The sequence below is a fragment of the Rhinichthys klamathensis genome, unplaced genomic scaffold, assembly GCF_029890125.1.
Source record: "Rhinichthys klamathensis goyatoka isolate OS25496 unplaced genomic scaffold, OSU_Roscu_1.1 h1tg000115l_1, whole genome shotgun sequence".
NCBI classification, from domain to species: Eukaryota; Metazoa; Chordata; class Actinopteri; order Cypriniformes; family Leuciscidae; genus Rhinichthys; species Rhinichthys klamathensis.
The window spans coordinates 1,406,271-1,432,260 of record NW_026606652.1 but is presented as its reverse complement, the minus strand read 5'-3'; the positions used below and the strand labels follow the sequence as shown (position 1 = coordinate 1,432,260).

The following is a 25,990-nucleotide window of genomic DNA, read 5'->3' as shown; positions in this document are numbered from 1 at the left end:
TTCCTAGAGAAATAGCTTTGAGATTCGAGTTTTTCCTCGAGAGATATCATGGCTTGCAAACGAGCGAAGCATGGCAGTTGATCAGTGTTCGGATGTACAAATGAACACAAAAGTATTTTTTAGTTCCTTCATCCGAGCCTCTGAAGAAACAATGGGTTAATTTTATTTTCTCTGGAAATGCGCCGACACAACTTCCCAAAGTTTTGTATGGTCCAAACATTTCACCGACGACTGTCTCCTCAACTCGATGAACGTCTGAAAATAAATCCATCGAGCTACCAAGCAACAATTTCTGATGTGTAACGTTAGCCTAATTGTTCAAGTTCAGACAGGTAAGTTAATCTTTCTCTCAAAATCGTTCAATACTGTTTATGCATCAGTAAGTCTAGCCAGTGACTAAAATATCAACTTCACATCGTTTCTTTTAGTAGGATGAAAATAATCTTTTTTAAATTCTGAACAAATTATACAGAAAGCGATGAAAGAACAATCTTTCCACACAGCGCGAGTTTATCTGGACAACTCGTTATGAAATCAATGACGCACGTTACACTGCACAACGAAGCTCTTACTGTATGTACATCATCGTGTTTGCATTGGTGAAAGCATTAGAGAGAGTGCAGAAACTGCGTTGCAGAGATAAGATCTTCATACTCGCGATCAACAGACTGTCATCTGCTTGCTCAATGCTCATCACGGCAACATTTTATGTGATGGGAATAGATCTAAATACTTTAAAAACTTTTCACGATTCGTTAATCTCGATAGCTGTAATAGTAAAAACGTATAATAGCTGTAGTAAAAGTATTCGAGAAAGTTTCGCATGTAATACATAGCTATTTCATATGCAAGCATGTCAGCCAATCACAGCAGTGGCTGGCTACACTGAATCTCACAGCAGACACGCCCCTTCAAACAGAGCATTCAAATCAGAGGCTAAAATCAGGCTAGGAAAATTGCCTTTTATTTCTAAATTATGACTATTTTTGATCTAAAAAACATACTAACATTATAAGGGCAACCCAGGAAACATTATAAAATAATAAAATAACCCCATGTCAGGCGACCTTTAAATTTAAAATGTAAAAACTATATATAAAAATCTGTGTGCTCACTGCTGCTGCATGCTCCAGCTGAGAGAGGGGTCCCAGAAGGTTGTGCTGCATGTCTGCCACACGTCGATCAGCATTTGAGAGCTGCTCCTCTAATGGACTGACATCAAACACACTTCCCATCTCTGTCAGCACACTGCTGAAACCCTGTAGAGCCCGTCTCATCTGAGCGGAATCATCCAGAACCATCTGAAACACACACACACACATTATTATTAGACATGAAAATGGTACAATAGGGCCTTTAGCCTAAAGGTGCAGAGACAACAACCTCTGCATCAATATGAAAAAAACTAAGGAAATGATTCTGGACTTCAGAAAGGCTACCAAGAACCACCTCCCTCCCCTCTGCATTGGGGGAGCGGAGGTGGAAGTCGTCTTCAGCTTTAAATATCTGGGGGTACATATAAACGACAACCTCACCTGGAAAACCAACTGCAGCAGCCTGGTAAAAAAGGCTCACCAATGGCTGTACTTTCTGAGGAGGCTTAAACAGGCTGGCCTGGGAACTACAGTCCTGACATCTTTTTATAAGGGTGTGGTGGAGAGCATCCTCACCTCATGTGTTACATGTGTGGTATGGGAACTTTCCAGAAGCTCTGCCAAACACCAGAACTGATAAACTGAACTTTTTGTCTTGAGTTATGTTGCACTTTTATTGCTATGCTGCCAGTTTTTCAAGTTTAAGCGTTTTGATGATCTTTTATTTTTGAGATGGTTTCAACCAGACCTCAGTACTAATTTCGTTCCAGATCATGTACCATGTTTTTGGAATGACAATAAAATCCTAATACACTAGGCTGGTAACCAAATACGTGTAGGTTTAAATCCCACAATGGGATTATGCAGATTTCTTCGAGGAGGACTTTTCCTGTGATAAGTAACTGTCAGCTAAATGATAATGATGTTTCTGAGAATAATACCTGCAGTGCGTTCACATGACTGTCGAGGCATCTGGCAGTGGTGTATGTGCAGGGTGTCGTAAGCCATGACTGAGCCTCAGAGATCCAGCTCTGTGACCCCTTCACCATCTCCTCATGCTCCTGCAGCCAGTCACGGACCTACACAGAGACCGTGTAGATAACACACTTTAGGTAACATGATGCAACTGAAACTCTTGTTTTCCTTCCATCTCAATCTATCATGTTCAACTTCTTTGCTAATTTTTTAGGTTAAATACTCCTTTAATTTGTATCTGTGTGCAGCAAAGCATCATGAGAGTCTATTCAGGTGACCTTGCTGAGAAAGGTGGTTCTCTGTTCAGCCTGTTTGGTGAGGCGTGTGTGGGTCTGCTGAGTGTTGGCCAGGTTGTCCAGAATCAGACGGGTCTCGTCCGGATGCATTTCACTCACGTCCTGAAGCTCCACCTCAACTGCCGTCAGACGAGTGTGTAAATTATCCAGCTCGTCCCAGACTCGCTGCGAGGGAACAACATAGAAAAAAACACATATTAAATCTTCCATAGGTCATTTAATCTGTTTCTAGACTTCACGGTAAAGAAATAATTGAAAACATTTTAAACACTGTTTCACAGAACTTGCACCTATAGGCCATAAGCAAATGCAGGTGCGTTTTGAGCTTTCAGACTGACAATGTTTCTATAACATATTATATAGTACAGTATGGAAAAATAAAGTGATTTATGGGCTATTATATTGTGTATTTCATTTAATAACTTAAATCAATTTAATAAATCTTTAATAAATTTGAAAATTTGTTATTGGGAGCGTGCATCAACTGCTTTTGAAAAAGATACTTTTCCAAACTATGTGTAAAGTACTTCACCTCATTACTGTGTATTTCTTCAAAATTGCAAAAAGCTTGTTCATAAATTGGTTCATAGTGCATCTTTATAAATGCTAATGACCTCAGCATGCACCAATACAAAACCCCCAGAAAGCAACATAGTGTCGGCCCAGATCTGGGTCTTGTGGAATCCACGTGTACCAGATGTGGGCCGACACTGTTACTGTCTGGGACAGGCCCAGCACCGGAACCGTACATGAAGCGTACATCTGCTACACTTTAACCTGTCATATGGGCTCTAATATGAATATACGCTTACAATGCAAAATTTGTGAAAGAGGTTTTAGACTAAGACGACTAAACTCATTTCTGACCTTTTGTGTGCTCTCAGCTTCATTGAAGTTCTGGCTCTTCTGCTCTAACCAGCTCTGAACTGATCCCAGACCTGCTTTAATCTCTGAGATTTTAGCACCCAGCCTGTGAAGTGGGCCACTTTTCTCCACGGCTGTCTTCACCTGTGACCGAGATAGATGGAATGGACATTGAAATGGAGAAAAAAACAAAACAAATGTCATTTGAAACAAACAAATTTACTATATTCACTTTTAAAAATCATTGAACACATGGACACAATAAGTGTCTATGACACAAAACTCTAGTCAATGAAGTATGTGTGTGTGTGTGTTTGAATGTGTATATGGATGATGCAACACCTCTTACACCTGTGAATGTGTGCAGATTATTTGTCTCTGATGCAGGGATCTAGTGAGATGTTCTCCTCGCTTAATTCATTAAAGATGAGATGAAACTGCAGCAAGTGTGATGTTTACATGGTGTGTGTGAAGCACATTTAGTTGTATGAGTTCAGTACTTTTCGAACAAGAATATTTTATATTAAATTAAGAAAAGAAAAAAAATGTTTCTCATATATAAAGGAAGAGTTCTCAACCAAAAAATAGCAGGTCTATTTTGATCTATTTTTTATCTGGGCAGGTGGAGAACCACTCTCAAGTTAGGAACCACTCTAAAGAATGCATCAAACCTGCTCCTCCACTTCCTGTAATGACTGTGAGACTTCCTGTAACAGTCCCTCTATCTCTTCAGGAATCGATGTATTTTTGTCAGAGTACATCATTTTCAAGCTTTCTGAAATACGCTGCAGAATGGCCTTTTGGGTACACAGCTGTGAGTGAACCTCCTGTTGAGCGAAAAGGGACATTACTCATCAATTAGGTTACATTAGTAATGAGCACATCTATGTACTGCACAAATAACCATTTTTCCATTTTATCCATTTCGTTTAAAAAATACTTCTCGGTAAAAGAGTTTTTTTTCCAAACCAGAGCTCAGCGTAAACAAGAATGGAAAAAAGCGACTGGTTCCCCACGTAACACAAGCATTCACTGAGGGCAGAACTGACTCGGCAAAGTGACTAAAAAACATCCGAAACTTAAGGTTGTTCCTTTGGTGAAAATATAATTATATTCATTATGATATAAAAAGAAAAAGATATTGGGTGATGTTTTATAGGTCACTGCCAAGTTCTTAGAAATGTTATTTTAGACTAGCTGAACTAACCTTGTCATATCATAAAATTAATTTACTTGTCCTTGTGACAACAAAATGGCATCATGCTTTTACACCAGACTACATTTAAAAAAAGATATATTTTAATTCAAAATTGCTTAACTTCTTAGAGTTTTTTAAAAGAGAATGTCATGTTATCAGGACAGTTACTGTACTCCTTATTTTACTTTGTCAAACAAAAATATCAAACTAATTATTAATTAGGAAATTGAAAACATAATAGAAACTATTAATATATTTATAGTTTCCCTTCAGGCTCTTTCATTTTTCTTTGTACACAGTAACAAATATTAGCAAACATTTAGCAGACTAAAATAAATAAACAATATATAATAAAAATAGGTTATACATTTAATAGTGGGAAGGTGCCCAAAATTTCTACTTCTGAATACTAAATAGCAACCCCCCCCCCCCCCCCCCCCCCCACCCCAAACTAGTATAACGAAGAAAACACTTACTGTAAATTTATAGGAACCACATAAAGCACATGGAAACGATGCACAATGCGATATTCGGTTTATGCATATCAGTACCAGTACCACTCTTTAGCACTAGTCTCGCTGGTTGACCCAGTCACTGATGATGCTCTTAGCCCCTCAAGCTTTAAGATAACAGAACCAGGACAATTCACTCAAAAACCTCTCTCGCTCTCTCAACCCTATTCACCTCTCCGGCTCCCGTTAGTGAGATAAAGCTTCTAACCCCTATTTATATTATAATGAGTCATTTAAGATGGGAAGAAAAGCTGCATAAACAAGATCTCAAAATTACCAAAAACCCAGAGGGATTTAGAGACAGAAAGGACCATGCTTTAGAGAAAGAGAGAGAGAGAGAGAGAGAGAGAGAGAGAGAGAGAGAGAGAGAGAGAGAGAGAGAGAGAGAGAGAGAGAGAGAGAGAGAGAGAGAGAGAGAGAGAGAGAGAGAGAGAGAGAGAGAGAGAGAGAGAGAGAGAGATTTATCCATTCAGATCATTCTATTTGGCGGCTGTTTGTGTTTTATTAGGACTTAATTTCTTCATGGTTTTATGGTCATTCCTACAGATTCTGTTCCTTTATTGTTTTAGCATTTTTTCAACATCATATGGGACACATTTGAGCAAACTGAACTGAAAGATGGATTGTGCGAGTAAGAGCGAGAGTGCATTATTGGCTTTGGGATGAAACCTGGAGGATCCACTTACAGGTGTGTGTGAGTGTGGGAAAATCTGAATCAAAAGTGTGTGCTTGGGAAAAAGAGAGAAGGAGAGTGTGTGTATCTGAAACAGTGAAAAGAAAGATTGTGTGGGAATGTTGGACATGACTCAGGTATTTAACCAGAACACTAACACACTAGCCCTCTCATCTGTGTGTGGTAATGAGAGAGAAAAACAACAGTGTCTACAGCAGTGAAAGAGAATAACTGTTTAAAAGTCTTTGAATCTTTTAGAGTGTGTGTGTTTGAACTGATTGGACGGAACAGCCTATTCAGCAAAAAAGAAAAGTCTCTTTCACACAGATTTCTAGCTAGACATGAAGCGATGGAGCTGCAAACAACAGGATATTTTAACGATTTCTTGGTTTCCATTTCTACAAATTGCTTGTCACTCGAAACAGCCTGGTTGGAACAACCAATACTTGGCAATAAAAACCTGCTATGACTAAACAACACTGTATGCCAGTAGTACAGTATCTCTGCTGCCCAGACACAAACCACATTACAGCTTTCATCACTGTCAGTGTCCATTCAGGTTTATTCATGTGTAAAATGTGCGTCTGCACTTTTGTATGTGCATTTGTTTTGCTTTTCCAGTATGTCATTAAATCTGTTTAGTCTGGGGTAACACTGAATGTACACAACAATAAAAAATTTTTTTAAACAGGAATCATTGGGGACCAATGAGGCATTTTGCTGCTGCTACACTCACTGCAATTAAAAAAACAACACTGTTTTGAATAAGCAGATCAGCTGTCATGCTACTGAAAAAATGTAGTCAAGCTAGTAGTGTCGTTAATTGATGCTAGTTACTTCCCAACACAAAAGAGACTTCACATGTGAGAGGTATTATTCAGAGCAGAGATAATGAAGATTGCTGGTTGCAGTCAGGGACAAACGGAACATTGTGTCAATGGCAAATCTCATAAGCATTAGTAATTCTCAGGCTTGAGCGATAGATTTTCTTACTGTACTAACCTATCCTGGACACGAGTTAAAGAATTGGATTATAACTTTGCAATGTAAAAAAAACAAAAAAAACATTTAAACTGGATAAAGTTAATCAAAGCACAAGTCAAAAGTCAGGTGACTAACCTGTAGCTGTTTCTTGCTGGGTTCGTGCTCTAGTACAGAGAGGAGAGAGGTGGCAGATTCCAGCCATTCTCTGACTCCCTCCAGCTGCTCCTGCACTCGTCCCCTTTCCTCCACCTCTGTTCTTACTGCCCTCTGACCCTGAGTGCTCCGCTCCTTCAGACTGCAGAGCATACAAGTCAAAATACGTTAAACTCTCAGTCCAAGTCCATACTGCAAAATGGATGCTATAAATGCTGATACATGTCCCACAATCTATACATTGGTATGTTCTTGTTCAGCATAATATAAAAATGCATACCGTAAAACTTCAAATAATAGCCCGGGCTTTTATTATCCCAAATCGCCGAACTGCACCGGCTTGTTTTTGAGACAGGCGTCTATATGAGACAGGCCTTTAATTTAGTGTTGAGATGTTGTTCATTGAGTGTAGGCCTATGATAACGATCCAAATAGCATAGGCTGACAGACGGAAAGCATGACAGTCGGAGGTTACCACATTATATTAAGCTTTATTTATAATTCGAATGTGTTTAACAAATCAGTTAATGTAAGAATTAGCCTACTATATTACCGTTTGTCTAAAGGGGCGTCGCACACCGAACGAGAAGTGCAGCGGCTCAGGACCTTGTTCAAAATCCTGCCGCGCCACAGAGCGCCATTTACATCGTTTTATATTAAATTTACATTTATTTGTCTCAAATCGTCGTTATGTATATACTGACTTCACCCTGTGCTGCAATATACATTTAGTTTTACATTCATTTACAGAAATCAGCTGGTTGAATGAAAATTGCTGATGTTATTGGATTTTCAGGTGATATTCTCAATTCATTCAGCTAACGGACACTCTGAGATAAAGTGAATTCAGACTGCAGACTAAGCAACGATTGTAATTAATTGTACAGTACAATCATAACATAGTACAGACATGATCTTAATTCCATAATGTCCTTAAACATAACAATATTGCTGGCCATAAACTGACAAAGAGCGCGTCCGGTGTGCGATACCTCGAGTTGTCATAGATGCGGCGCGGCACTGCGGTGCGACCCCCTTTAGATTATTGGCAGCATAAAAAAACCGAAAACGATGTGACATGGGCTGAACAATACAAGTTACCGGTAATATCCATCGAGCCTATGAACTTGTTGCCCGAAACACATCAAAAAGAAAGAATGAAGGCTACCCTGTAAAACAACTGCAATCATGTGATACAAAATGACCCTATTCATCACTATCATCATCACTGCGATCGTCAACTACAAGTTCATTGGCGAATTCCTCCTCCTCGTCGCTCTCCTCCACTTCTCCCTCTCCGGCCTCCGCTAACTCTGCCTGCTTTTCTTGAGCTAACAGCTCCCGCCCAGATGCACAGGGCTCTCTTGCGTGCACAATCTGCACCATAGAACTGGCTTAAACAGACGATCTGACAGGTTTTAGAAGATTAAATACAACCCGAAACTAAAAAACAAACCAGGCCTCTATTTGAGACCGGCCTTTATTTATCCAAACCTGTAGCCACACCAGGCGTGTAAAAGAGACAGGAGTCTATTTGGGACTCGGCTATTATTTGAAGTTTTACGGTATAAGTAAACTTAAATATAAATATTTAGCTGAGACTGTGTGGTTTAATGTTCTGAAGAAGGCATGTGCTTGCTGGCCCTCTCTGTGACGGGACGTTGGAATCCAACATTGACCCACTTTATTTTGTAAGCCCACTGATTTGGAATTAATGCATGAATCACTGGGACATGGAGTCCACAATTGGAAATATTAGGCAAAAGTCATTAATGTTTTGAGAAAACAATAATTAAAATATCTCAGAATATTATGAAAGAAAAGAAAACTGAAAACCAAGTAGATTTCTGACCTATGGTAACGCTCCTGCAGGGCGTGAAGTTTCTGGCACAGCTCAATGGGTGGGGCCTGTTCCAGGTGGGGGGGAACACCAAGCAACCTCGCAGCTCTTAATTCCAATGCAGAGAGAGCTCTGTGTTCACAGTCCAGTCTGTCTTGGTACTGGGAACAGAATAGCAGCAGTTCCTGCAGCTCGTCACCAGTCAGATTCTTTCTGCTGCTGTCTGGAAGTTCTGCATCCACCTGCTCCAACACACCGGCTGCCTGCTCCACCTGTAGAATGACAGCAAAAGAAAACAAGCTTTTTTCAAGTTTCTTTGTTATTTCACATGAATGTTGATGTACAGAGGGTCAAATACTCGCCATCAGTTGTGGTCATGGCACTTACACTCCTTGTGACACAGCTCCACTCTGCTTCCATTTGTCCTGAGCGTGTCTGCAGATCATTGGCACAGCGCTGCAATCTTGCCACTTGCCCCCAGACAGCACTCACTGCATCCTCCCTGTTGGCTCTACATCCATATAATGAACACCATTCTCTCAGATTCTCCAGTTTTCCAAGAAGCATGACAACCTCTTCCCCTACAGCCTAAAAAGATAAGGAATATGTTTGAATAAACTAGCCTAACAGCCAAACCATATGTATCTCATTGCATTAGTTGGCAAAACAGATAAATGATACAGATCTTTCGGTTATATGGGGAGCTAATGCTAACAAATGCTAGCCGTTCTACAGAAAAGGGTCTTATTTGCCTTTACCTTGAGTTTCAGTTGCTGGTCTTTGCAGTCTTTGTGTGAAGTATTTTTTTTGGAAGCACATTGTGATAGCAATGTTTCTGAGTCTCTCACTTGCTGGCAAAGCTCCTCATAGCATTTACGAGAATGTTTCTGGCACTCAACACACCTTGTTATGGACAAGAAATGTGTTACTTTACACATGGGGCATTTAGAAATTGATGACAGGATATATGGTGATGATAAGATTTGATAAGCAAAGTGAGCATATTGTATATAAAATAAATGCTTAAGTATCTCACAAATTCATTAGTGATTATGAATAATTTACTGTGAGGAAAAACTCTAATCTCTGTGTTCTTATACACTAAAGTATATACAATAAGGTTTCCTACTATGTACCTCTTTAGAGATTCTAGTTGTATTTGGGCCTGGGCCTTGAGGGTCGATAGCCTGACCAAGAGCTCGCCTAGAAGCTCTATGTGTAGAAATTCAGTTTGCTGTGGATTGAAGCAGGGATGCTGTGGGTTTTGAGTTTGGAGCTGTGAAATATGTGACTGGAACTCTGTGTCTAGGGTCAATAAAGCCTGCTGAGTGTCTTTAAGTCTTTCTGAGCAGCTTCTAGCAGAGCAGATTGAGGGAAGAAGGACCAATGCAGCTCTTTGGAGGAACCGAATGGTATCAATCACTGCCTTGGTGTAGTTCCTTAACAGTTCTTTGGCTTTAGTTAAACTTACCTGAAAAGGGAGCAAAAAAAAGTCTATATGCTTAAATGTATATTTTCAATAAAGTTTCTATGTATATTTCTAAACATTTATATTTATACCAATTAATTAATTAATTATATTGCAAAGAAATAGGTCCATGAAATTGTGAGTCGAAGATGAAACACATCATAAACTCACCATTCGTTGATCACACCTTTCCAAAACCATATCTTTCAAGCAAGTAAGCTGTTTGGAGTCCTGTGGAGGTTGAGTTCCAATCTTTTTTTCAAGAAACTCAAGCACATGCATTCTAGATTCTACAGTCTTTCTGAGCACAAGGCACTTTCTTAATTGTTTTTCAATTACTCCTCCTTTTGGTTCAATACAACAAGGCTTTTCTAGCTCCTCATTGGTGTCTTTGAGGAACTGCTGAAGTACTCTCTTTTCTGATGGGTAGTGAATATGTTTCAGCAGATCCCATTCCAGTATCTGAAGATTATTGTTCACTGTCAATTCTGAGGTTTTGAGACTTTCCAAGATTTGCTTGAGTCTTATTTGTTCAGCAGAGATCTGAGATGGATAAAGATCTGCTATGATTTCCTGGAGTTCAACTCTTGTTTCCTCACACAAGAGTTTTATTAAAGGGATTTGGATCAGTAGGTTCTGACAGGCACTGTAGCGTTCCTCTTTGTTGATGCTCTCATCTTTGGTCCTTGGAATCTGAGCCTCCATTTCATCCTTTAGATCTTCAATACACTGACTGAGACTCAAGTACCTTTCATGAGCTTGTGCTTTGAGATCCAAATCTATCATTTTGTGGTGCAGTTCAGTGATAACACATAATAGCTCTCTTCTCTTGTCCTCTGCACAGGGACTGACTTGTTCAACCTGAGATTTGCGCTCCACAATCATCTGTTTAAAGGGTTCGATAACAGAGAGGGTATCCTTGGTAACAGGAAACCTGTGTCTTTTTAAATCAACTAACATTTGTCTCAGGCTGTTCTCAAGAGATGATACCTTCCTTTGAGAGGATTCTTGGCTTTGTATGACATCCATAACTTTCTGGCAACATGCTTTCTCATAGATAACAATACCCTTGATGTCTTCTTGAAGGTTGGTGAGTTTCCCATGGAGCTGAGTACTCTCTGAGACATGTAGCTCTGATGCAATGTCATTGCTTTTCATCAGAAGAGCTTCAGTGACAGCGGACTGCTTTTCTGCCTCTCCAAGAGTGTCCTGGATCTGCCTCAACCTGCGATCCAGGTCTGCCGGACTCAAACTTTGATAATCCTCTCTCCTCAAAGCTTCCCTCCAGAGATGTCCAACCACCCAGGAATCAACATCTGCTATCTGCTCTGACATCTTCTCCCGGGTTTGAAGCCCTGACTCCATCTCGTGAACTGCCTTGGCCAGTTTTCCTGCTGTTGATTTGGACAAATCTTCTAGGGTTTTCAAGGATGAAGTCACCATTGAAACATCATCCTCATCTAGGTCATGAATAAGCTCATTGACTTCCTCAACCAAAGCCTTTAACTGAGCTTGCTTGGAGCTCATCTCTGACTGCAATTTCTTTAAATCTTTAATCTGTCGATGTACCTCTTCTGGAAGCAGAGACACCTTTTTCTGGCGTCCTTTGATGTCAAATTCTGTCTGCTTGGCCCAAGCTAGAGCATCTGTAATTACTTTTACAATTTTACTTAACGTTGGGTTGCTGCTGCTAGGGGTTGCAGCTGCTAACTGTTCGCCTATTTGATCCAGCTGATCTTTGATATGCTGAAGGTCCTGCTCTACGCTGGATGTCTCTGCCTTGAATTGGAATTCCTGGGCAAGTGCCTCAGAGGTCTGCTGAAGGTAGAGGTACTGCTGATGGGTGGAAGTGAGATCAGCATTTATATTCATAATTTCTTGAGCTCTCTTGCCATCCCATAAAACTGGCGAGGATTTCAATGTATCCAAGGTTTTCTGAATGTTCTTGAGATGGTGTTTTAAGGCACCGACATTTTGAAGAAGGCTGCCACTTTCTTTAGCATAAGCATTAACCATGTAAAGAGCAATCTCTGCATCCTTCTCCAGGGCCCTCCACTGGTGTTGCAAGTTGTTTTGCTGTATTTCCACTGCTTGTCTCTCAGGCAGACTGAGGTGAGGGGAGAGTTTTGCACGAGTTTGAATTAGCTCACCGAGAGCTGTCCTTTCCTGTTCCATGTTTCTCAAGAAAGAGCGCAGCCTCTCCTCCTCAGCAAAACTGCTTATGGCTGGAGATCTAGAGATATATAAGACATTTTTGTTTTCCATTCTAATAACCAGAGGTTTAATTCAGCAATAAACTTGCTCCGTTTTCAGAGTGATAAGTACAAAAATCTACTTGCTTAATAGTAAATACTCACGTTCTTAGTGCCTCACGCTCAGTTTTGAGTCTCTCCAGAGTTGTTTTGACTTTCTTGGTTTGTCTGTCAAAATCTGTAACCATCTGCAATTGTACTTCCTTGGAATGAACAGAGCTTGCTGCATCCCACAAAACTGCACTCCATTGGGCGCTTAGCTGTTGCATGCCCTCGGGGTCATGAACTGTGCCATTAGTGCCAGTGCCAATGTCTCCATTAGCCTGGTCTTGCCTAGACAGCATAGATACCTGTCTCTGGGCACACCTTCTACATTCCTAAAATAGTATAACAAAACAGTAGAAAATATTGAATGAGCTCACCTTCAGCAATAACTTAGAATTATTTTATAAAAATGATTGCTTAAAAAAAGAAACAGTAACACTGCATTTACATATTAAATAGGAAATAGGCTAAGGAAAAATCTTAGACCCACCTCAGCCTCCTCTAGTTGTTTAGCCATGTCTGCGGAGTTCAGAGCAGCTGGGCAAGTTCGAAGGTCCAGTAACTGGAACACTAGTCTTTTTAACTGAGCTTCAAGATCAGTGCTGGACGTGTCAAGAAGTTTCTCTGTACTTTCATGTGGTATACCCTAAAAAATAAAAGCTTTCTGAAAGGACAGCTGACACAATGCACATTTTTTCCTGTTTATGTTTATTCTAAATGTACCGTACAACGCATTGACATGGTTTAAATTGATTCAAAGTATTTTGAATTTGATGTTATAGTGGTTAATTTTAAATATTACCTCCATGAGTACACTTTTTAGTCCTTTTTCAGTCATGTTTTTGATCTCCACAAAGATATCCTTCATTGTGGGTCCCTTTGGCTCTTCCTCTGCTGGACTCTGCAAGATTTCAGTGGTAAGACCAACTTGCAGAGAAAAATCCACATCTTGATCCTGTGGCTGCAACACATAAAATAATATAACAGAGTAAACTAATTGTTGAGCTGAAGACTAGCAACTACAATATTACTTGCACAGGATAAAATATTGTAGACAACTGAGAAATTAGAGCAGTAAATGAAGTAAATTCAAGCAATCAACTATGGTTAAAAATACACACACAAAATCAAACTCAAAAAGCCATTCCAAACATACACAGTACCATGAGAAACAGAAGAGGGAACAGAACAGAGTATGACAATATTAAAAGAATGAAATCTTTATTCACTGATAAAAGGCAGTGCATGGTGCAAAATGTGATGGGATTGTCTCTGTGGTAAGGCAGCCAAAGCCAGACCAACATATAAAGACACAAAAAGGATCCAATTCAGGAGCCACAGGTGTTAATGGAAACTTTGTTAGAAGATTGGTTTTTTTCCATCAGTTAAAACCAAATGTGTTAGCTGTGCTTGGTAATGGAGACAATTGGATTACTGCAAACATGGACACTTCATTTTGGCCCTAAAAGCACACGTCCTCAGTTGAAGATCTCCACCAGAGTCCAACATGCAGATACCACACTATCATGCAGGTTTGTTCCTTTGGTAAAATCATGCATTTTAAAGTTACCTGCATCTCACTGATGCTCTTTGTTTGGCTGACTACACTTATAGTTTCCGGGACCAAGGTATCAGAGTCCTGCCCCTCCTCTTGATGCTCACGACCAATCAACGGCTTAGTGTCACACTCCTCTTTATCTTCCTGTTTAGTTATTGGTTCAACATTGGTTTCCACTTCCAGTTTTGCACAAACCATTTCATTCCCTGAACTTTTGTTTTGGCTGGTTGTTGGAGTTGGTATCACCTGTGGCTCTTCTGGCATTAATTGAACACTGTCAGCTTCTATTTGATCTTTTTTTTGGTTGGTTGGAAGAGTTGGTAGGACTTCAAGTTGACTTTCAGAAGTGGTGGAGACTATCTCAGTCTCTGCTTGGCTGTCTTTTCGTCTCAGAGGTGGAGTTGGTTTAATTATGCTTATCTCTTCTTTCAATACAAAAGCACCTGCGACTATCTCTTTTTCAACTTTGCTATCTTTCCTTCTTATTGGTGGTGTAGGTTTCACAAAGGTCTTTTTCTCTTCTTGGTTTTTGCAAATTGCTAATGTCGCATCACTTTCTATTTTACTAATTTTGCGTCTGACAGGTGGAGTTGGTTTAACAGTGGGCTCTTCGCTGTCTTTATGTTCACTAGTTTGTCCATCATCACCTTTTCCTAATTCAAAACTGTAAAATAATGTGTCACTCTCTGGCTTATCCTTATGTCTTCTTGATGGTGGAGTGGGTTGAGTGTCCAGATCCATTGATAATCTTTGATCTTCTCCTTTCTCTTTACCTCGTCTTGCTGGTGGTGTTGGTTGAGTCTCCAAACGAAGGGAAGGTCTTTGATCTTCTTTCTCTTTGCGTCGTCTTGCTGGTGGTGTGGGTTGCGCCTCCAGACCGAGCGATAATCTTCTATCTTCTTTCTCTTTACGTCGTCTTGCTGGTGGTGTGGGTTGGGACTCTAAATCAAGAGAAAACCTCTCACTTCCCGTTTTCTCTTTACGTCTTCTGCTTGGTGGGGTGGGAAATATTTCTCCCTCTATCTGTGATTCAAAGTTTAAAGATAACCTATCACTTTTTTGTCGTCTGGTGGGAGGTGTTGGTGTGACATCCACCTTGTCAAATTGGACCTCAGTTTCACTCTCATTCCGTCTTCTGACTGGTGGCGTTGGTTTAGGCTCAACTTCTATGGATTGTGCTTCATCAACAGATGTGACCTTTTTTGTCACTTCCTCCTCAGTGATATGCATGGTGTCCCCACTGCCAGGTTTCTTCTCTGGTGTTGTTGAGACTTTTCCCTTGTTCGATTGGATATCAGTTTCACCCTCATTTAGTCGCCTGACTGGTGGCGTAGATTTAGGTTCAGCTTCTAGGGATTGTACTTTATCATCTGATGGAGCCATCTTTACCTCTTCTTCCAGAATGATATCAATGGCCTCTAAACCTTCAGGTTTCTCCTCTGATGGTGTTAAGGTATTCACCTTGTTTGATTGGATATCAATCTTTTTATCGTTTCTTCGCCTGACTGGAGGCGTTGGTTTAGGTTCGGCTTCTATGGAATGTGCTTTTTCACTTGTCTCAATTGTCTCTTCTTTTTTAATGATATGCATGACATCTCCACCTTCAGTTTTCTCCTCTGGTGAAAAATCCACCTTTTTTGACTGGACCTCAGTTTCCCGGTCATTCTGCTGCTTAATTGAGGGTGTCAGTTTAGGTTCAGCTCCTATGGATTGCGTTTTATCACCTGATAGGGTCTTGTTTGTCTCTTCTTCTACAATGGCATCTGCGGCCTCTCCAACTTCAGGTTTCTCCTCTGATGTCAGTGAGACATTCATTCTTTTGGATTGTATCTCAGTGCCCCAGTCATTCCGTTGCTTGATTGGAGGTGTCAGATTAGGTTCAATTTCTGTGGATTGTACTTCATCACCTGATGGAGTCTTTGTCTCTTCTCTCAAAATGACACCCATGGCCTCTTCCCCCTCAGGTTTCTCCTCTAGTGTTGAGACATTCATCTGGTTTGTTTGGATCTCAGTTTCTCCCTCATTTTGTTGCTTGATTGGAGGTTTAGGATCACCACCTGACAGGGTCTTTTTTGTCTCTTCTTCTACAATGACATGCATGACTTCTCCAACCAGCCTTGTTGGTAGGTTTTGGTTTGCTTCAACCGGTTCAGATTGTTCTGATGCTTCTAATGGTCTGTTTGTGTTGGCTAGAACCCCTGTTTCGGTTTCAGCAGATTTTGCCTCACCTTCTGTCTCCATTATTTCTGATGCTGAACATTCTGATCCCTGATTCTGAGTCTCAGTAGGTTCCCTTAATGGAGTAGCTTCATGAGCATGATGCCTCTGCATCTCTGCCCCCTCAGGAAAGTCTAGAATAATATACCGCTGTTGGATTTCACGCGGGCCATTGTTTGTAGTCCAGTCGTCCTCTCTGTCAGCAATTGTAGCATTTGGTCCATTGTTCCAAGAAAATGTTCCAATACTTCTTGAAGCAGCATCTCCACTACCTTGTGTTTCAGCAAGTGGGGTTGTGGTTGTTTGCACTTGTCTGTTGGTGTCTATTTCAGTGAGCTGTGACTGTTCTGGTTCAATTGCTGAACTAATATGTGATACACTCACCATACCTGCCTCATTAAGAAAAGACTGAATGCTGATTGCTTCTTTTGCTATGTCAGACATTTCAGCTTCTGGAGTAGCTAAAGTTCTATCATCTTGTTTTCCCATTGTTGGACACAATGTCTTCTCGTTTACAACAGCACTAGGAGAGGCTGTACTCACTAAACTGTCTGTGGGTGTGTCTACACTCTGTATGTGTACAGTATCCACATCTAAAATGAGCTCAGCAACTATTTTTATTTGTGCTTCACCTTTTTCACCAGGTTCGTCTTGAAAATTTAGACTATATGAGCCCTCTTCCTCTTTATCTGATTCTACAGTCACTGCTTCAATGTTCACACTCTTCACTCTTTCAGCAAAAGAAGCTAAGCTCACAACCTCAACAGACAACTGGCTTTCTTGTCCTTTTGAGCTCAGACTTGGAATTCCACAGCACTGAGAGTCTGTGTCTTGCACAGTGGTTTCCAAGTTGTGGAGAGCTGCAGACGAGGAAGTGGACTTCTTTTTATCTGCAACCTCATCATTATCAGCTTTTGTTTCCAAAGCAACAGAAATTAAATTCTCATTTTCAACTTCATTTGCTCCATGGCTGCTTGTAGGAATAGGAGAATCATATACTCTTATGTCTGGTTCAGGTAGAATCTCCATGGTTAACAGTACAGTTGTTTTGACATCAGCCTGTTCAGTGTCAGTTTCTAATATTGGTGGTGATTTTCTTGCAGCATGAACTACTGTTTCTGTTGCAGTTTCTGAGATTACACATAGAGGAATCTTGCTTTCAGGGTTTTCAGATGGCTGTACCTCACGGTTATCCATTTCGCAGCTCTCAGTGATAAAGTATGAGGTACAAAGAAATTCCAACTCTTCAGACTCCTTGGTTGATGGTGTCACAGCAGAAACCTACAAATGGTATTTATCATACATTATTGCTGCACATTGTCTGTTAGTGTGGCTTGATACAACAAAAGTCTAGAAATATGTTTTCGAATGTGAAAATTGTACCCGTGATTCTAACTGAATGCTTTGAGCCTCTAGTGACAACCTCTGAGCTTCCTGCTTCACCTTCTCCTCTAAATTCTGAAACAGAAACTCATCTGTTTAAACCACTAGATATTTCATTTAAAGGGGAAATGAAGCAGTCAATCAAGTTTACATGATTTACAAGATGGATTTCCACTATAATCAACAATTATACAAGAAACATGACAAATGTAAACATATAAAAGAAAAAAGAAAAACCGTTATATCTTTCGCCGCCAGGGCGCCACCATTGTGCAGTATTCTAACATGTGACGTCACAGGGTTGGTTGGCTTTAGTTTAAAGGCTCTGGGCAGTGAATATCCGACATCAAACTGTTTACACCGCGGTGTTTTGACCGCGAACAACTAACGTTAGGTACAGTCATTATTAGCTAACAGCTGTAAGCATGAGCTAGCTAACGCTAACTTAGTGTTTAGCTAACTTAGTGAAGTTTATTAGTACCAGACAAAAAGACGACGTCTAACGTTATATGTTAACAAACTGCACATGGAAACATTGTTCGCGATGTCTGCCATCATATTCCTGTCTCTTGTCAACACCATGTAAGTTAGCATGTATTTGTAAAAGGGGAAATGAAACGTCCATGTTTTCGCACTGGTAGTAGCTACATATATTAAAAAAAGTGTCTCCGCTCTGACATCCTTCAGGGAAAGCATTGCCACTTCCAACATGTCTACCTCCCGGCACAGCATGGTAAATGTGCGCACTATGGTGATGCAGGATTGACCACACAATACATGGTCAAGATCAGCCTCTTGACAGCAGATGGACTCTGACACGGTGGGCATCGCAGTACAACAGCCACACTGACACCAGGTAGCGTTGCCAACCCGCTCTTCGCCCCAAACCACTACCGGCTGTTCGACATAGTGACATAACTTACATGGTGTTGACAAGAGACATGAATATGATGGCAGACATCGCGAACAATGTTTCCATGTGCAGTTTGATACCATATAACGTTAGACGTCGTCTTTTTGTCTGGTACTAACAAACTTCACTAAGTTAGCTAAACACTAAGTTAGCGTTAGCTAGTTCATGCCTACAGCTGTTAGCTAATAATGACTGTACCTAACGTTAGTTGTTCGCGGTCAAAACACCGTGGTGTAAACAGTTTGATGTCGGATATTCACTGCCCAGAGCCTTTAAACCAGGGGTGCCCAACCCCGTGACGTCACATGTTAGAATACTGCACAATGGTGGCGCCCTGGCAGCGAAAGATATAAAGTTTTTTCTTTTATATGTTTACATTTGTCATGTTTCTTATATAGTTGTTGATTATAGTGGAAATCCATCTTGTAAATCATGTAAACTTGATTGACTGCTTCATTTCCCCTTTAAAACACCATCCCACATAATTGAGTCACACTCACCTTAAGATCCTGTTTAAGGTCATTCGTGTTAGTTTCTGCCTCGTTTAGTGTTTTCAGTCCATCTCTTTCAAGTTTGCCTGCCAAGTCAGGGCCTAGACAGTCCCTCAGGAGTTCTTTATGGGATAGCGCCACTTGCAGGCTTTTACATAGTTTCACACCTTCCTCAATTGCAGCCTAAAGAGTAAAAATGTTTTATGTTTACGCTAAAACAGCATAGCCTGACTACGTCAGACTTCGTACTTCGGCTCAATTTCAGTTCGCTTCTGTACTCAGTCTGAGATAGCGACCTATCTCTCAGTTTTCCTCCGGCCTGAAAACAGCGGCCAATCAACGAACAGAGGGCGGGCTGAGAGCCGTGACGTAGACGCTAAGTGCCGAGTTTAAGATAACTGCTTTCTCTTATTTAGCACTTTGATGGTGGAATAATCTACAAAAAAAGCTAAGGTTAGAAACCCTTATGTCCATTAATGAATTTAAAACTACTGTAAAGAGTGTTGTGATGGAGACCTGTTCTTGTTTTTCTTAAGAGTCTCATGGTGTTCTTTTTGTACTTCTTTTATCATGAAAATGTAATTTGGTGTTTGTTATGTATGCATTTGTTGTGATTTGGCTGCTACCTTGGCCAGGTCTCTCTTGTAAAAGAGATTCTGAATCTCAATGGGACCTCCTGGTTAAATAAAGGTATAATTTTAGGTTAGGGAAATCGAAAATGAGGAGAAATATGGAGATACGGGATGCAATTCGCTCTGTTGTGGAGAATATTCCCGCCATTTCCAAACTGAAGCCCGAACAAGAAGAGTGTTTGTTAAACATTTTGAATGGAGGTGATGTTTAAGTTGGAGAGAGAGGTGATTGCGTTATGTGATTGGCTTACGGGTAACCAATGATTTTATACTTCAGACAAGCGCCCGCCCCCGCGAGAAAGAAAACACTTTTCAATTATGCCATTCCAGACTCAGTCTACGAACTAAAGCGAAGTAGCAGAGTTTGGTATTACCAGGCTAGAAACAGCAACCTTACTTGTTCAAATGGACAAGTATACTGCAGGTGCAGTGTTTTGTACTCACACACTGCATGCAAATGAAGACACAAACACACCTGCATGGATGAGGCTGAGCTGCTGGGAGGATTTGCATGAGTCATCTGGTTCCATGACTGTATGTTTTGTAAGGCTTGTCTCACACACTGCACAGTGCTGTCTGCACAGTCATTCTGCCTTTCCGACAGTTTTGATCGCAGACTGACAAAAAAAATTATGATTCTCCAAAATGCACATCCAATAAATAAATATTATTGTAATATAATACAACATTATGCTAAAACAGTTAGACAAACATGCTATCCATAGTACAATTAAATAAACTGGATTTAAATTAGTGCTGTCAATCGATTAAAAAACATAACTAGATTAATCACAATTATTTTCTGTGATTAATAGCGATTACAAATATTTTTATATATTTTATAATGTAATAATTTCACAGTTAATCTCCAAATTAATGTAGAAACAGCATAAATACAGTATATTTTAAATATTTGTTAATGGCATCTTTTTATGAATGAAGGCAAAGTATCACTGATACTAATAGCATACTGCTACTGATGTCTCAATGAAATTGATCCCCCCTCCCAATTTTAAACATTAATTATAGCCATTCAAAACTACAGTGTAATTGAAAACTAATTATTTTACATTTATTAGGTTTCAAAAAATATAACAACTTTTAATTTAAGTGAACTTTAAACAATCCTCACATAAACTCATAATAAATGTCATGTGCCCTTCCTACCTGTATATATACAGAAATTGAAGTTATCAAACAGTCTGCACTGCATAAATGATACATTAAATAAAGATTAATCCTTATTAAAGCTACAAAAGATCATTAGTCAACAGCAGTGAGTAATTTTCTCTGTTACCTTTGTTCTTTGATTAACTTTAATGACAGACAGCATTAGTGGCTGCTGTCACGTTAAGATTCGCACATCCTATTTTCTCACAACTCTTTAAGTTCATTTAAGACTTTATTTAACTCATTTAAGACTTTATTTAACTCATTTAAGACTGCTCTTGTGAGGATACTTGACAAAACTGACATTTTAGCCTAATTGTGTGTGCTATTGTTCATTCAAGCACGAAAGAGAACTCAATACTGGTGAGCGTCTTTCTGTGCACGACACGAGTCGTGTGTGTCACAGAAACGGCATTCACAGACAGCGCATTCTCCTTGTTTGTCTTGTCGCGCTTGAATGGTTTAAAAGCATTTGCGTGCGTGATCCTATAATGTAACGCTAGCTAAAGGATAGCAGAAAAAAATGGATGCTGCGTAAATTGCGTTAAATATTTTTTACGCGTTAAACTGGAAAAAATTTATCTCATGCGTTAATGCGTTAACAGCACAAATTTAAATACATTATTATAGACCTTTCTGTTTTAAACAGCTTAATATTTGACAAGCAACATGTCTGTATGTACCTGCAATATTGTTGTGTAACTTTGTCCACTATGGAAATGACATCAATAGGGGGCTCTTCATCAGGTGGGACCATTCGAAGGGCCTGACCAAGGTCACGAACTTTGCCCTCTAAAGCCTCAACGTCTCTCTCACATGTCTATGAGAAAATAATTTAAAAGGAAAATAGTAGGCCTAAGGTTTGGATACACTGACTTTCTCTTAATTTTTAGAACAAACCAACTGAACATAGAATAATTAGCATACTCCCACAATACCTTGAAGCAATGCCAGTTCTCCTGCAGCTGGCTGATATTCTGGCTACCCACTAGAAATCCTAAAGAGTAGTCCTGAGCACAGAGCTCATCCAGGAGGCTCTCTGCCTGCTCCCTGAGAATCTGTGCCCTTCCAGCAAGCCTTAGATCGATTTCACTCAATCGGGCCTCACACACAGATAACCGTTCCCTCATCTCCTTCTCCGAGAACACACAGAGGTCATGAAGATGGCTGACCTCTAAGGTCAGGGCATCACAACCTCCTGGAGTGCAAAGGTCCATCAGGGAATCTTTAACAGCATCCAGTTCTTTCATTTCTCTCTTCTCCCTGTCTACGGTCTGAAGAAGCGCCTAGAAAGGTTAAGAAACATGATAATTTTACTCAAAAATGACAGAGTTACCATAAAATATTTATGATTTTATAAATTAACAGGTTTGACGGAAAAAGGAAAATATATTAGAGCTGTCAAATAAATAAAAAAGTCTAATTGAAAAAAAGGAATTAAAAAAGATTTTCTAAAGAATTTATTTCCCTTTATATAAGAGAACATTTAACTTTTAATTTTTTTTTTTTAATATTTAAGTTAAATTAAACTAATGCATTAAATTGACAGTCTTAATAAAATACATATAATAACAAAGAATTCAAACAGACCTTAAGAGTGTTAATAGAGCCTTGTAACCCATGGCGTTCAGTGGGCAGGGCGCCGAAACCTTTGACCTGCTCTCTCAGCCAATCCTGAGCTACGGTGTGCTGCTCAACTAGCTGAGCACAAACTCGCTCCCTCCGTATTTCCTCTTCAAGATTTACGCAAAACTCCTATGCAAGCACACATACAAAAAGAACTTCATACACATAAATCAGGTTTCTAGTCACTATTAGTCCGAAATATTTTGCACAGCACTCCCCTACAGCCTTACCGTAATCTCTTTGATCAACTCAGGAATGGACTCCTCCATGGTGGCCCAGGATGGATCGATCCAGCTGGAATCACGGGTCAGCTGGCTCATCTCCCTCCCGAGCGCTCGGACAGCAGACAGAGATGGGGTCAGGGCTCTAGTACGGTCTAGCAGACTCTTGGCCTGCTCCACTGTGTGCCTTCGATCCCCTAAACCAGGCCAGGGGAAGTGGTGTGGCAGTGCAGCTGTCTGCTGTTTCACCTGCTCCAGACGAGACTGAAGCTGTTCCTTCTGACACTGGCAGGACACCAGGCGTTCCACTAAACTTTTCAGCAGACTGTGGAATATATGATTATTTGCAATCATTTGAATCATCTATTAGTGCTGTGTGCAATTACTATTTACATATAGAATTATTATATCAAACCTATGCAGCTCCTGTGCTTGCTGCAGTGTTGCCTTCCAGTCCTCCTCTACGTTTTTCATTTTCTCAATGAGAGAATGTCTTGTGTCTTCATCAAGATCTTTACGGATATATAGATGGTCTACTGTCCTTTTCAGGGAAGCAATCTTAGAGTTGCCCTCAGAGTGAAGACTTAGAATTGCCTGAAAGACAGAGGGGTATACTTGTTCTTGACTACCACATTTTCATCATTTAAATAAGCATTTCACTATGGACATCAGCAGCAGAATTTAAAGTTTCCTTCATTTTTTTATTCAGTTTCTCCATATTATATTACTTACTTGTGCTTTGCTTAGTCTCTCCTCAATCTGGTTCTGTGTACCATGAGTGCTTGTTCCCAGTGAGTCCAGGCCATCTTTCTGGTTCTTCACCCAGGACCAGGTGGTCTCCTCCTGGGTATATACATTCTGAAGCTCCCTTTCGAGAGAATCCTGGAGTTCAGCCTGGTTCTTTAGTTCCTGAGCTCTTGCCAGGACCTTCTTCAATTCTTCTTCAATGGATCTTAGGTTCAGTTGGATTTCCTGTTTTCTCTTCTCCTCCAGGCCTTCTCGAGAGCACATACCCTCTACTTTCCTCCTCAGTGTGGCAAGCTTATAATCTCCCTCTGATTCAGAGTTCAGGATGGCCTAAAGTAAATAAACCAAAAAACATGTCAGTGAGTAAGTCAGACATATTTGTTGAAGGTTGAATATCACGCTTTGTCTCTTACCTGAGCTCCATTCATTCTCTCTTGTAATGGAGTATCTTCACCTAGGAATTCAATCTTCAGATACTGCTCTTTGATCCAAGATTGAGTGTGCTCCTCTTGTTCTTGAAGATCCTGAAGGTCCTTGGAAAGAGAATTCTCAAATTCTGATCGGTTCTTCAGCTCAAGAGCATCCGTCAAAAGTCCTGTCCACTCTTGATGTACATCTTGTAAAGTCTGTTGGATTGTCCTGGATTTGTCTTCTTCTAGATCTTCATAGGAACATAGACTCTCTCCCTTTGTCTTTAAGTCAGCAAGTTTACAGTCCCCCTCAGATCTATGAGCTAGTACTGCCTAAAAAAAAAAAAAAACAGGATATTCATCAATAAAATTTCTTTAATGCTTTTATTTCCTTATGCATTTGTGCAGCCAATCATAGCCTTTATGGGTTTTTAATAAATATTTACTGTTCCAGGACATATTGTCTTGTTTCTTAAAGGGTGAGTTCACCCAAAAAAAGCATCCCATACTTTACTCACCCTCAAGCCATCCTAGCTGTATATGCCTTTTTTTCCAGCCAAATACAATAGGAGTTATATTAAAAAAAATATCCAGGCTCTTCTAAGCTTTATAATGGGAGTGAATGGTACCTAAGATTTTGAAGTCCAAAAAAGCGCATCCATCCTTCATGAAGTTAATCCATACGGTTCCAGGGGTTAATAAAGGCCTTCTGAAGCGAAGCGATGCGTTTTTGTAAAAAATATCCATATTTATAACTTTATAAACTATAATCACTTGCTTCCAGTGCAATTGCCGTCCCAGACTTGCCGTACGCAAGTCTAGTTCGGGTGGATGTCAACGCATGACTTATTGACAAACACGGAAGCGCAGAGGAAAGAGCAAAACAAAACACCGGCCATGAATTAGAAGTCTAAAACAAGAATTTTTAAGGAGAAATGTCAGAGAATTTTCGATATTAGAGCAGAGGAGCTTGAGTTTGTTGCCCAGCCCAATTTGCTTGAACCGCGAGAGACGTCTACTCTCACCGGAGCTTACGCTACTGCTACATCCTACGTCATGTGTCGGGTCAGAGGTCACTCTTCTGCCGGAACTCGACTCACGTACGGGAATTACCGGAAGACAGTGATTATAGTTTAGAAAGTTATAAATATGGATATTTTTCTTACAAAAACTCATCGATTTGCTTCAAAAGGCCTTTATTAACCCCTGGAGCCGTATGGATTACTTTTATGATGGATGGATGAACTTTTTTGGGCTTCAAATTGATACCATTCACTCCCATTATAAAGCTTGGAAGAGCCAAGATTTTTTTAAAATATAACTCTGATTGTGTTTGGCAGAAAGAAGAGTCATATACACATAGGATGGTTTGAGGGTGAGTAAATTATGGGATAATTAAACATTTTGGGTGAGCTAACCCTTTAACTAAGGAGTAAGACCCATCCTATCACTTTATGCAACAATGATATTTGTGTAGCCCTCCATTTTGAATGCTTAAGATGTGTCGGCTACTTTTAGTCATCTGATATAATCCAATGTATGCCCTTAGATATTCATCTGTTTTTCAACATAAATATTGTCATGCTTAGAAACAGTATTTTGACAGGGAACTACAAATATAGGTAATACATAAAATATCAACATTTACCTCAAAACCAGAGATTTTCTTACAACATACTGCCATTATTCTTTCAGATATAAAAGTCACTTGACCGGAATAGTTTCCCAATTTTCAATAGACCTATTTCATTTTATCATAAATTAGGCCCACTCACTTACTGTACCATTTATGGGTTAAATATTCCTCTCTATTACCTCAACTCCATTAAGCCTCTCTTGAATGGAAGATGTAACACGAAGAGAACCCAGGGTCTCTCTGAGCCGTCTAATCCAGGATTGAGTGTCCTCTCCCTGATCACAGAAGGTTTGTATCAATCTGTAGAGAGATTCCTCATGCTTGACCTGGTTCTTGAGCTCTTGGGCAAGTTGTAGCACTTTCCTCCACTCCTCTTCTATCGCTCTCTGGGTTTGGTCAATGTGGCTCCTCCTCTCATTGTCAAGCTCTTTATAAGAACATAAATCTTTCCCTTGTCTCTGTAAACTGGCCAATCTGGAATCGGCTTCATCACCAAGGTCCAATACAGCCTAGAGGATATACAGACATTACTCCCCAACACAATATGTGCATTGCAAGCAACACAACCTGATTTAGGTAGATCAAAATCATTCAAGATTCCTAAAAAGGACTTTTCAATTAAAATAAACTTT

General features: G+C 40.0%; 1 protein-coding gene across 1 annotated transcript in view; it reads right to left on the bottom strand.

Annotated features, from left to right (window-relative positions):
* Positions 1-25,990, bottom strand: part of syne2b (spectrin repeat containing, nuclear envelope 2b) — a 132,008-nt gene that overhangs the window by 65,910 nt on the left and 40,108 nt on the right. Inside the window, 26 exon segments of the mRNA XM_056254911.1 lie at positions 1,116-1,301; positions 2,036-2,173; positions 2,348-2,530; positions 3,233-3,373; positions 3,901-4,056; positions 6,732-6,891; positions 8,602-8,861; positions 8,977-9,177; positions 9,348-9,492; positions 9,726-10,060; positions 10,229-12,290; positions 12,415-12,686; positions 12,845-13,000; positions 13,157-13,315; positions 13,925-17,410; positions 17,513-17,587; positions 18,926-19,099; positions 20,024-20,165; positions 21,402-21,538; positions 21,657-22,004; positions 22,309-22,473; positions 22,575-22,890; positions 22,981-23,159; positions 23,298-23,642; positions 23,726-24,055; positions 25,538-25,867. Of these exon segments, the coding sequence (XP_056110886.1) occupies positions 1,116-1,301; positions 2,036-2,173; positions 2,348-2,530; positions 3,233-3,373; positions 3,901-4,056; positions 6,732-6,891; positions 8,602-8,861; positions 8,977-9,177; positions 9,348-9,492; positions 9,726-10,060; positions 10,229-12,290; positions 12,415-12,686; positions 12,845-13,000; positions 13,157-13,315; positions 13,925-17,410; positions 17,513-17,587; positions 18,926-19,099; positions 20,024-20,165; positions 21,402-21,538; positions 21,657-22,004; positions 22,309-22,473; positions 22,575-22,890; positions 22,981-23,159; positions 23,298-23,642; positions 23,726-24,055; positions 25,538-25,867 (10,581 nt within the window).